The sequence below is a fragment of the Phaseolus vulgaris genome, chromosome 9, assembly GCF_000499845.2.
Source record: "Phaseolus vulgaris cultivar G19833 chromosome 9, P. vulgaris v2.0, whole genome shotgun sequence".
Lineage (NCBI taxonomy): Eukaryota > Viridiplantae > Streptophyta > Magnoliopsida > Fabales > Fabaceae > Phaseolus > Phaseolus vulgaris.
Window position 1 is genome coordinate 1,789,933 of NC_023751.2, and position 12,502 is coordinate 1,802,434.

The window sequence follows — 12,502 nt, forward strand, 5'->3', positions numbered from 1 at the left end:
CTGAACAAGTCGCAACTCAAGACTGGGGGGCTTGTGTACTGACCAAGTCATCGGGTGTGATGACGTGTCTGGCACGTGACTATGTGGGGCGTGCTCAGCAGAACACGTGGACAAGAGAAAGGTGAATGGTTCAGAAGCGAGCATAGTCGGTTGTCGCCGGGTTTGTGTGTCATCGACGTATTAGATAATGGAAGATCGGGTGGTCTGACATCGCCACAAGGAGCACATCGTCGGATCTCCCAGTAGACTTAGTTAAAGCTGCTGGAGGCTCAGAAGAGTAAGTTCAAGCGTATAAGCTCAGTAAGATGATTGTTGCGCCAGCATGGGGCGTGAAGGTCGAGTGGGTTGAAGGGAACAACTTGCTCATCAGCGACAGGATTCCCAGAGTGGACATTCGTTGGTGGCAAGGTTTCCTCAGCTAGAACATGCATGGCGTAGCGATAAGGAAGGTGGCACTTGCGACAAGCGATATTACAGAGATGGTGCACTTTGTTGCATCCGATACTCGCCTTGTCAGGTGGTGTTCCAGAATGTATTACGTGCTAGATTACTCCTTGAATAGGAGACTTAGCCGCCCACTGGTTACTACACAGAAAAGACGCTCAAGTTACCCCAACCCAGATGATGACGCGTGTAGGGTTGGATGCTACCTGTTGCTCCAGCCCAGATGACGACACGTGTAGGGTTGGATGCTACACAGAAGTGACGCTCGAGTTATCCCCGCCCAGATGATGACACGTGTAGGGCCGGGTACTAACTGCTACCCCAGCCCAGATGATGACACGTGCAGGGTTGGATGCGAGCCACGCGTCCAAAGCGTAACTGCCTGGAGAGAAAAAAAAACCTAGGTATAAAGGTAAGCGTAACAAAATTTGCAGAGGGACGTTTTTCATTACGGCTCATTGCTTTGGGTTGAGGGCACTTTAGTACGGTTCTACAAAGTATATTTTTCTCTCAGTTTTTGGGTGTTCTTGTCACTGACTTGAGCGTCGGAGCGCCACCGGCCGCAGAGGCGCCACCTTGTGTTTTTCAGGTTCTCAGAGAGGCTATCTGTGGTGTGGACTTGAAGGGCACGTGGTGTCAAGCTGGTGAGGGAGAACGTGACGAGGCAACGCTCTTGCGCTAGGTCAACCGGCAGGAACATGTTCAATGGATTAGAGCATGCCTTGAATCTGCTACTGTCTCGGTTTTGGTAAACGGTAGCCCAACAAAAGAATTCAAACCAACTAGAGGTCTTAGACAGGGGGACCCGATGGCACCATTTTTGTTTTTGATTGTCGCACAAGGTTTATCTGGGCTAGTAAAACAAGCAACAAGAAAAAACTTGTTATCTGGCATCAAAATAGGGGATAAAAAGGTGGAGGTGGATCTACTCCAATTTGCTGATGATACCCTTTTTTTGTGCGAACCAAACGTGCAGGATATTAGATGCATTAAGGTTATATTAAGATGTTTTGAATTAAGCTCGGGTCTCAGAGTAAACTTCTTTAAGAGCAAGATAGGCGCAATTGGAGTAGATAGATACGAGGTTAAAATGTATTCAGAAATACTTCATTGTAGCCTAATGGATATACCCTTCACATCTTTAGGTTTAACTATAGGTGGTAATCCATCTAGGTGTTCTTTTTGGGAGCCAGTGTTAGCGAAGATAAGGAAGAAACTTTCGGTATGGAAGGGGAGGAACCTGTCATTTGCGGGAAGAGTGTGCCTTATAAAATCTGTTATCAACGCTATACCACTTTTTTACCTATCATTTTTTAAAGCACCAATCGAAGTGTGCAAGGAGATTACAAATTTACAAAGAAAGTTCCTGTGGGGATGGGGAACGGAAGGGAGGAAAATTGCTTGGACTAGCTGAGATAATATTTGTAAAGCGAAAGAGGAGGGAGGTCTAGGTATTAGGCGTATAGAGTTATTTAATAAGGCACTTTTGGCAAAATGGTTATGGAGACTGGGTTCCACAGAGCATGGACTTTGGAAGGAGGTTTTAGAATCTAAGTATGGTTCGAGAGGGTTGTCAAGCTCTTATGTACCGAAAAGAAATAGGTTCACATCTAGGTGGTGGATAGATTTATTCAAAGTTAGTATTTCAGACCAAGGAGACAACTGGTTCAATCAGAATATGGTTTGGAAAGTAGGATCAGGGGGGAAGGTCAAATTCTGGGAAGATGAATGGATAGCCAATGGACAACTCAAAGTAAGATATGAAAGAATATATAATAACTCTGAGCTTAAAGACAAATCCATTGATTGTTTTGGAAATTGGAACGCAGATGGGTGGGAGTGGAAATTCAGTTGGAGAATAGAGTGGTTTGAATGGGAAAAAACTATGGTAGAGGATTTTATGTCTATATTATCACAAGTGTCATTACAACCTGATAAAGAAGATTCAAGGTTATGGAACGACCCTCCATCATATACTTTTTCGGTAAAAGCTGCTTATAATAAGTTAGGTAACCATGGGTTTTGGGGGGGGGGGGGTATCAGTGTTTGGTTCTCTTTGGAGTTTAAAGGTCATGCCCTCAGCCATGTTCTATGTGTGGAGGGCTTTCTCGAATAGGTTAGCGACAAAACAAAATTTGCACAAAAGAGGAGTGTCTTTAGGAGACACTTTATGCATTTTTTTGTGGAAGGGAATAGGAGACAATTGCACACATTCTCCTTTCATGTAGGGAATCATGTAAAGTTTGGAACATGTGCTTCAGCTGGATGGGAATTTGTTCTGTGAACCACAATGAGATGAACAATTCTCTTGTATGTGCTTTAACAAGGAAGATAATAGGTTGTGGAAAAGCCTCTGGTTTTCAATAGTATGATGTATATGGAAGCATAGAAACAGAGTTATCTTTAACCAAGCAAAGATAGATGCAGAGGAGATTTTTACCATGGCACAAGTACAATCATGGGTATGGTTGAAACATAAAGAAAATAGAGTTATGTTCTCCTTTTCCTATTGGATCCTATCACCTGTAACCTGTATTAACATGGTAACTAGTTAAGTGAATAAAGGTGTTTTTTATTTTTTCATAACCTGTTGCATATAGCTTACACGTACCAGTACAAGCTTTAAGATTTTTGTATTAGTGGTTGGATGTTGTAATAAATATTGCATATTTCAATTAAGGTCAAGGTTATGGTTTTTATGTTCTTCTTGGTTCAGTTTGAGAGATGGGGAAGGTTGTTTTGTTTTACTGGTGCAAGTACAGTCGGCGGGGTGCAGTGTTATAATCCTCTAAAGGGTGAATAAAGTGTGCAAAGATCTTGGAAGGTAGATGGAAGAGTAAGCGGTGGCCCGAAGATGTTTTAATTCAAGGTTCTTAGATGAAAAATTTATGTAGCAAAGGATGGGCAGCTGGGTTAACAGAGGTGTTGTTGTTACGGGGCTGCAACTAGTTGGAACCTTGTGTACTTCAAGTTGTTGTCTTCAAACCAGATTCAAATTCCTTTGCTGAAATTTTGAAGAGAGGATGTTCTTTTAGCACTTTTAAGATTGGCGTGCTGGAGCTGTCACAATATCAATAGGCACTGCTGGGGGAATCATGGACTTTGGCTGGGATGAATTGTGTATTTGTTTCCATCTAGTTTGATGCCACCACATTGCTGCTGGTTGTTCTTTTGGTGTGGTGTAATTTTTTTGGGCTCTTTGATGGTAGTGTGCTTTTGTTCTTAGTAGTTATTTAGGATATGTAATTGCACTATTTTTTGCAGGTGAGAGCCTTGTATGTGCTATCTGAAGGTCTAGAATCAAAGGTTTCTTGTATATGGGTTGGGACACCCCTAAAGTGTCCCTCTTTTAATTTCATTAATTCTTTGCTAAAAAAATATAAATATAAATAAAATATTTTATAGTAATAGTAAATTTAGAATAAACATGCCCAAATAAATAAATTGACCATAAGAGTAAAGCTTAAGCTAAGACATGTAGGTTGTGTTTGTTTGTTTCCCAACCTAAATTTAACAACTACCCAATTACCAACTATATTTAATATTTACTTATAAAGTTTTTTAAAAAAATAATCTTTAGGTGTTTCTAAAATTGACTTCTTGACATCTCAAAAAAAATTCAGTGTTGCCATTCAAATTTTTAATAAATATATTAATTTAATGTTAAATTAACCATATTAACATATAATTATCATAGTAAAATATTTTGATGTATTCAAGAAAAATAACGAAACAAGTTGTAAAAAAAACCATTTACATTATTTAAAATAATTCATGATAGTAATGTTATAGTTTCTGAGAAATATATATTAGCAAAACTTGTTCTATGGAAAATACTAATCAATTTGGGGTGTTTCTACCACCACCCAACAAATCACTTATTGGAATCATAATTTTTGGAAAGATCATTTTATCCTTTTTTTTAAAATAACTTTTAGATTATTATTTTTGGAATATTTTTATAACATACTTTTTTTAAAAAAAAATTATAAATTTCAAATTTATCATTTTGAAAATTAAAAATATGTGTTTTGGAAAGAGTATTTCAGAATAATTTTGTGTAAAGATGTTGAGTGCAAATTACAATTATTCTGGGCAATTACTTCGTGCAACATATAATTGCATCCAATTTAAATGGAAAAAGCAAAAATATCCTTAATATATTATTTTTTGTATTGCGAATTTTTTTATTCGGAATGAAATTTTTAATTATTGTTTCCAGAACAAAAAATGCTCTTACGAATTTTTATTTTAGGAATGTATTATTTTTAATTTTAGATTTTTATTTCCGAAATAAAAAGTATTTTTGGAATTTTAAAATTATGTTGGAGGTAGGTTAAAAAATACTGGGTGTAGGAAGTGCAGGAAGAATTGGCCCTAGAACTCTAAAAAGGCAAATGCTTCCTACATCCAATATTTTTAACCTGCACCCAACATATTTTTTTAATTTCCAAAAATGCCCTTAATTCTAGAAATAAAAATTTGGAATTGAAAATAATATATTTTGGAAAAATAAATCTGGAAGTGATTATTGAGTTTCGGAAATAAAAATTCAGAAATAAAAATTAAAATTCTATTTCGGACAAAAAAATCCAGAATTGAAAAATAATACATTTCAGAAAAAAAATTTCAGAAAAAAAATTATTGTGTTTCGGAAATGAAATTCTGGAAACAAAAATGAAAAACCCATTCCGGATAAAAGAATCCGTAATATAAAATTTCGTTTCGGAAAAAAAAAATCCATAACACATATTTCGAAAAAAAAATTTAAGGACAGTTTCGTCTTTTCCGCTGAAATCGGATGCAGTGATATGGTGCAGGAAGCAATTGCCCTCTAGAAAAGCCTGAGTACAGGCCCAAAACATGGTTTCAGGAAAGGGAAAAAAAAAGCAGCATCGGCGTGTGACGGTGTTACCATTTCCCGGCTTTAACTCTGGTATCTGGGGACAGTGTGCCTGCAACTCCACATTGAGGTGTGGCAGGAGTGGTGTAGTAGAAAGATTCTGCGTCCAAGAAATCGCAATGCAAGCTGCTTCTTCAGGCATCGGTTACGGTCTCAAATATCAGGTCCAACCCGCAAAACCCTCACAAGTTATCCTCATCGATCTAATTCTTCCATTTCTCATACTCTGTTTCTGATGACAGGCTAGATGTATATCTGATGTAAAAGCAGACACAGATCACACTAGCTTCCTTGCAGGAACTCTGAGCCTCAAAGAAGAGAACGAGGTACATCTTCACATTTTCTCGTTTCTTGCGCTTCAATTTCCGCGCTTGATTCGTGTGGACAGTAATAGAATGGTTCCATCGTAGGTACATCTGATTCGGCTCTCGTCCAATGGAACCGAACTCTTCTGCGAGGGATTGTTTTCCCACCCCAACGAGATCTGGGACCTCGTCTCTTGTCCGTTTGATCAACGGATCTTTTCAACCGTCTATTCTAACGGTAATCAACCTCGTCTTCTAACTTTCTATTTGTGTATGTTTGTCCGTATTTGGGTTTTGCTTTGCGTGTTGTAAATGTTTTGCTACCTCTACATGTAGCTGGTGCTTCTTGTGCATCACTCTTGGTTTGAAGATTTATATTACCCGTGTTCTTATAGGTGAAACGTATGGAGCAGCTATATGGCAGATACCTGAGTTATATGGCGAGTTAAATTCACCTCAGCTTGAGCGAATTACTTCCCTTGACACTGATTCTGGGAAGATTAAATGGTGGGTTTGAAATTCCCGTTTGCAGGCGTGTTAGTTCTAGACTATGGAATGATGTTTCAGTTTTATCTTTCGCACTTTGACAGTTTGGGTTCTATCATGTGCTTTGTGCTGTGAAACTGTTTGTGTGGGAAAGTAGTGAGATGCTAATATTAAGCAAGGTGTGATTTCTTTAGTTTACTGTACTGGACTGCACTTTTGGGTATATCCTACAAAATTTGCTTGTATTATTTAGGCTTAATTGTTGTTTGGTTCCTCTATCATGACCAATGCGTGGGATTGGTTGATTGGTTCAGATGATTTTCGAAGCAATCAATTTCTCCATTTGCTTAATTAAAGAAATCAGATCCTAGTATTATCATTTTGTTCAATTAATAATTGAAGTTAGTGACTGATAATTTACATGTGGCACAACATTTTACTGTGTTGACTTATTAATGGTCTCACTGTTAACTGACTTATTTAAATCCCCAATATACAGAAAATATATGATGACACATTTAAGTGTAATCAAATGATATATATAACTAGGTTAATACTACCAGTGGGTTCATTGTGTTGCTTTACCCTGTAAAATGTCATGTAATGTATGTAAATTGTTGGCCATGTCTCCAACATCTCTATAAGTAATTGGGCACTAGATTGACAAGGAACCTGAACTTTCCATTAGAAAATTTGGGGAATTTGAATGCTTTAAAAATTTCGGAGCCTCAATATTGGGATAAAAAGTGTAATTAAAGCCTATTTGTAATCTTTGATAATCTTACTGTTCACTGCATGTTTACTGAAACCATTGAATTTGATACATTGATTTGTATTCCTTACTAAATATTCACACCAAACAGTATTCTTTGGTGGCCATCTGGACGGCATGATAAATTGATCAGCATCAATGAGGAAAATATGTACTTGTGGAATTTAGATGTTTCAAAGAAAACTGCACAGGTATGAAGTTCATGTTATTGTATATTTTTTGTGACACAAGCACATTGAAAAAAAAAATCATTTATACATAAAGGTAACACATATTGGTGCAAAATAACATGCTTTCATTATTCAAGGTACCATAATTTGTTTTAATAAACAAAGAAATGAACCCTAAACGGTTGGTGGAAGAATTCACGATGATTTAGGCTAAGTAAACAATGAAAGATCATTTGATCTTGTGTAAAAAATAAGTGGATAGTTTCTCTATTGTCTCTGGGCATCTAAATTTTGAAAGTAATTGGAAAAATATTTTACAATTTATATTTCTTCATCTGTTATGCATTAACAATTAATCAGTTAATTTCTGTTACTGAATCTTATCATGTTATTTGAATGAGAGGCATTATAGAAAATGAATGATTGAAGATGAGTGAAGATATAGGTCAATGGACTTCCTGAAACAAATCTGTGAAGCCTAAGTTCGTTATAAAAGTTTTTCAAAAGTGGATCATATTGCCCATAATAGATTTGATTTTGTTCCCTTATGACAGTTGATTAATTGAGATGGAAAAACTGACATTTGTATTAACTTCGAGTCTCATGACAAGTCAAACACCAAAAAAAATATAGGAAGTTGGTGTTAAATTAATATTGTATGTTTTTGTTTCATAAATTTAGGACTCTAGATCTGTAGTTCAGAGTCAAATAATCATAGTCCTTGTGATTATGATCCCTACTATTTGTAAAAATGCTAGGATATTTTTTGTGATTTTGAACTAGTTCCTCCACTGCCTTCCAATACATTCAAACACCACACCAGGTACAATCACAAGATTCAGCTGGTATGCTGCACAAGTTATCTGGAGGGGCATGGGATCCTCATGATGTGAGTTCTGTTGTTGCAACTTGTGAATCGTATCTCCAATTTTGGGATGTCAGAACAATGAAGTATGTAATGTTTATATAACGTCATTCTGTTTTTTAATGGTTTAATTTTAGCTATGACATGATAATATTCCATCCATCCCATTGAGCAGAAATGTGACTTTGTAATTGCACTTTTTTACTGGTTTAGTTTAGTTTGAACCTTGAATTATGCACTAATATAATCTTTGGCATCCAGAAAAATTATACAATATTGTTTAATTTTGGAAGTTAATGTTTCTGCAACTCTGGCTTTTCTTTCTGGTTAAGTAAAATGTTTGTTTCGTTTGAAGTTCAGGATTTGGGGTGCTAGGAGAGGAATATACATTCCCCCTGAAACCAATTTGCTTTTTGTCTGAATTGGTACCCCTAGGAGTTTCATATATTCTGACGTGATTATTTTTTAATCACAGGAAGAGTATTTCAGTTGAATGTTCTCATGTATGTAGTGTTGATTACCATCCTCAGAAGCAGCACATACTTGTAAGAGTTGAATTTTGTGTTCCTCATTATAATTATACATGTTTATACCTTCACTCATTTGTGTTCATTAACATTTATTGAAATTTGCGTGGTTTTTTATGGACTGTCGGTGTTTTTTGTTGGCATTCTATTACAAATACAAATAAACACATCCTCGATAGCAATTTTAACTTTTGTTTTCCTAGTATAAATACTTTTTCACGTCTATTGCACGTTGAGTTTACAGAAGCAACTTATGAAATAGTTGTAATCCACCACCTTTTGTTCGTCTTGGCAAAATTGAATTTCTATGTTTTGTACAGGTTACTGCTGAACATGAGTCTGGGATACATATTTGGGATGTAAGAAAACCCAAAGTTCCCATCCAAGAGCTTCCAGGACATACTCATTGGTACTTAGCATGTATAGTCGCAGAGCTGATTTTATATTTTAGCTATATTCTCTCTCTAAGAACCCAACAAGGTTCTAATTTTCGGTCATCCCTGCGGTGTAAATATGAGAGAAAATAAAAAGCAAAAAAGAAAGCAGAGAGGGAACAACTGCTCTATTTTCAGTGCTTGCCATATATTGTTACAATCATTCTTTTAAAACAATTTTTTTTTCATTAAAAACTTGCGTCTAAAATGAAATATATTATTTGATATTATTTTTTCAGACATCTGATTGGCACTATGTATTATTTGTATTTCCAGGGCGTGGACTGTCAAGTGTAATCCAGAGTATGATGGAATGATCTTGGTTCTCTCTCTTTCTCACTCTCTCCCTCTCTCCCTCTCTCTATGCTCACACAGAGGAATGCGGTTCCTCTGAAGTGAGCTTTTTTCTAAAGTAAAGGGTGTATCAATCCTTGATTTATTTTGAAGTGTATGGTGAGCTTAACCGACTAAAATTTGAGGGTGGATACTCCCTTAAGTTCTTATTTTAGATATGAACTTGGTTTTGAGAAGCTTTTTTCCCACACCCACATGTGCAAAAAATTACAAACATGCATTTTTAATGGCTTCTAAATCTCTTGCTGGTGTCCATTTATTGGTGAAAGGTGGGGTGGTTTGCATACTAAATTATCATGAGGGGACATTTAGTTATTTGTCATGGATTGTGGTTGTTACAGAGTGGCGGTACGGATTCGACTGTCAACTTTGCATATATGAACTTGGTTTTGAGAAGCTTTTTTCCCACACCCACATGTGCAAAAAATTACAAACATGCATTTTTAATGGCTTCTAAATCTCTTGCTGGTGTCCATTTATTGGTGAAAGGTGGGGTGGTTTGCATACTAAATTATCATGAGGGGACATTTAGTTATTTGTCATGGATTGTGGTTGTTACAGAGTGGCGGTACGGATTCGACTGTCAACTTGTGGCTTGCCTCAACGAATCATGACGAGTTAACAGTTGAAAGGTCATATTGCTATCTTATGATATTACTACATATTACATTATTTTATGATTACTTTTTTTTTCATTCATCCGAGCTTTCATTTTAGCAGACAAGTAGATTCATCTGCCCGATGGGTTGATCCATTGCTTAATTCATACAGTGATTATGAAGACAGCATTTATGGTAGGAGATTCAAGTTTTTTAATCCGTGATCTTTATAGTTGTCTGGAATTACGTCATGTCAAATTGGATCCACATTCAATAAACATAGATAATTGTAGTTTCTGCTTCTTTTTGTGAATTTTGACATGGTCTTCAGCTCTTACACACAAAATATCATTCCAAACACACGCAAATAGACTCTCCTTTACAGTTTTTTTATTCATGTTACAGGGCTCACGTGGAGTTCTCGTGAACCATGGATATTTGCATCATTATCCTATGATGGCAGGGTAAGACTACAAGTAAATCTATATAGGCTATTCTCAATGGAAGATGATAAAGTCCCTTCATGAAAAAGATATGCAGAAAACATAAATTTCTGTTTCTTATTTCTTACTGTTACATACTCGATTGGATAATGAATTTTCCTGTTAGTAGGGGCGCTAATAGCATGCACATGGTCCAAATATACTACGTAGTCAAAAACTGATATTTATAAACAAAGGCGTAATATCTTGTTTTATTATTGGATCCGCTATTAATCCTTGAGTTTGGGTATAACGACTGAATCTTTTGGGTAATTAATTTTCCTGCTAGTAGGGGCGGTAATAGCATGCATATGGTCCCAAATATCATACTACGTAGTTACAAACAAATATTTATAAACAAAAGTGTAATATCCTGTTTTATTATTTAATCCGTCATTATTAGGCCTTGGGTTGGGTATAATGACAATGACAGTCTAAATCGTTGACTTTCTTAAAGCATGGATAACAATTCGATTGACTTGTCTACATTTATCAATAATCATCGCATTAATTTGATATTTCGTTTTGAAAACAGGTTGTCGTAGAATCAGTGAAGTCTTTCATCCCCAAAAAATGAAGTTCAGCACCAATTACCATGAAGCCATCATTTGTCATCTTGTGTATGTCAGTAATGTCCTGCCTCTGGGATCTTTAGATAAACAGATGACTGAAACGCCCGAATGTTTTATCATCATGTTACCGTAGGTGGGTTTGACGAGGCTGAACAAGTTTAGTGTTACTTGTGCATTCCAGCGTTGATAGCTCTCAGAAATCAACATTTTTTTTGTAATTTTTTTTATCCTTGGACGTTGAATTGTTTTAGGCTGGATTATGTTTCTAGCTAATTCTTTGATTACATATCCATGTCATGTAATTCATGAAGTCATTGTATAATCTATGGAATTACAAGTTTGTGTAAGTTCTTTTCTTAAGGAAAGGTAATACCTCTTCCATTATTTTACATATGGACTGTAATCGAGAAACAGAAAATTGCTAGATGAAGTTTTAATTTTGCTGCCCCATGCCACGTTTAGTTGTCATGAAATGTTACTACAAATTATTTTATACTGTCAATCAATAATAAATATTTATTATTATTATTCTGACTTTTAAATTAGTTATTGTAAAAACTAATAAACTTATTATCCATGCATATTAGTGATTGAATTGAATGATAACAATATCATATACATTTATGTTTATTTTTTCACTTGCATCTTGTAATATGTTTTATGTTTTAAAGAAGATAATCTTTTTGGTTCTATTTATAACTAGCTGATTAATAATGGTTATTAGGCTGAAGCACGGATTCGTGGACGATGGGACGTTGGAGGTGTATCTTAAACAATATGGGCGTAATTACTTTGATCAATGTACAGCTACTGAATGGTGTTATTGACACCTATCTATGTGCGAAAGCTCAACGTGAAAATAGTCGTGTTGGAAATCATTTGTTGTCCATGTGGTGGTTAATTTGAGATTTGAGCATGTGGATTTTTCTCTTCTCAGTCTTGGCAACAAGGCATTGTGGCATTGTATCAGAGAAAGGAAATCTAGCAAGGAAATTGATAGATTATCTTATTTCCGTTCGCTGAAAACATTTACTTCAGCAGAGTACTCAGTCATATCCATTAATTAATGTCATTTTGGGGGCTCTCCTAATCATATAAAGTGGGTGACTAAATTGTGGTCCTTGAGAAAGAGGAAGAATATAATAGGAAGGTTGAGTTGCATTGCCTTGCCCTGTTATCCATTTGAGGCTACGCTCTTTTTGTTACTCATTGTTTGGTCTCCTCGTCAAGGTGCAATAAGAGTGATTTCACTTCTTAGATGATTTGTTTGCGTGAGCCACGTTAAGAGGTTAATGACCATGAGTTTTATGTCATGTTTCTGGTACCACGTCAGCGTGCACTCGGATTGAGTCAGCTTCTTATCCACCATTTCTGTCAAAACATGTACTCCAACGTGTCCTCGTAGAAATTGAACGAAACGTGCCAAGGCAACGTTTAACAAAAGGTGGAAGTGAAGGTGCAAGCAATTTTCAGTGACTAGACTTAAGACTTGGGGCTGAGATGTGGATAAGGTGAGAAGACTTTTGCTTTCCAACGAGGATCGATACTTGATTTACTTTTGAGCCATTCTATTTCCCTATTCCCACGTT

General features: G+C 36.2%; 1 protein-coding gene across 4 annotated transcripts; it reads left to right on the forward strand.

The window, feature by feature from the left end:
* The first annotated feature begins 4,766 nt into the window (after nt 1-4,766).
* LOC137820534 (WD repeat-containing protein DWA2-like) lies at nt 4,767-11,260 on the forward strand. Of its 4 annotated transcripts, none has more exons than XR_011082646.1 (13): nt 4,767-5,511; nt 5,590-5,673; nt 5,758-5,890; nt 6,048-6,159; nt 7,002-7,101; nt 7,904-8,031; nt 8,421-8,490; nt 8,793-8,892; nt 9,183-9,228; nt 9,822-9,892; nt 9,981-10,054; nt 10,265-10,323; nt 10,877-11,260. XR_011082646.1 is itself a non-coding variant. In XM_068624669.1 (13 exons), the coding sequence occupies exons 1-13, from the start codon at nt 5,308-5,310 to the stop codon at nt 10,916-10,918; spliced, it is 1,212 nt and encodes a 403-aa protein (XP_068480770.1). In that variant the 5' UTR covers nt 5,286-5,307; the 3' UTR covers nt 10,919-11,260. The 4 variants fall into 4 exon arrangements, 2 of the variants coding, with proteins under 2 accessions (XP_068480771.1, XP_068480770.1); XR_011082645.1 differs by having other exon boundaries at nt 5,286-5,511; nt 8,793-8,881; nt 9,602-9,892; XM_068624669.1 differs by having other exon boundaries at nt 5,286-5,511; nt 8,793-8,881.
* The last annotated feature ends 1,242 nt before the right edge of the window (nt 11,261-12,502 follow it).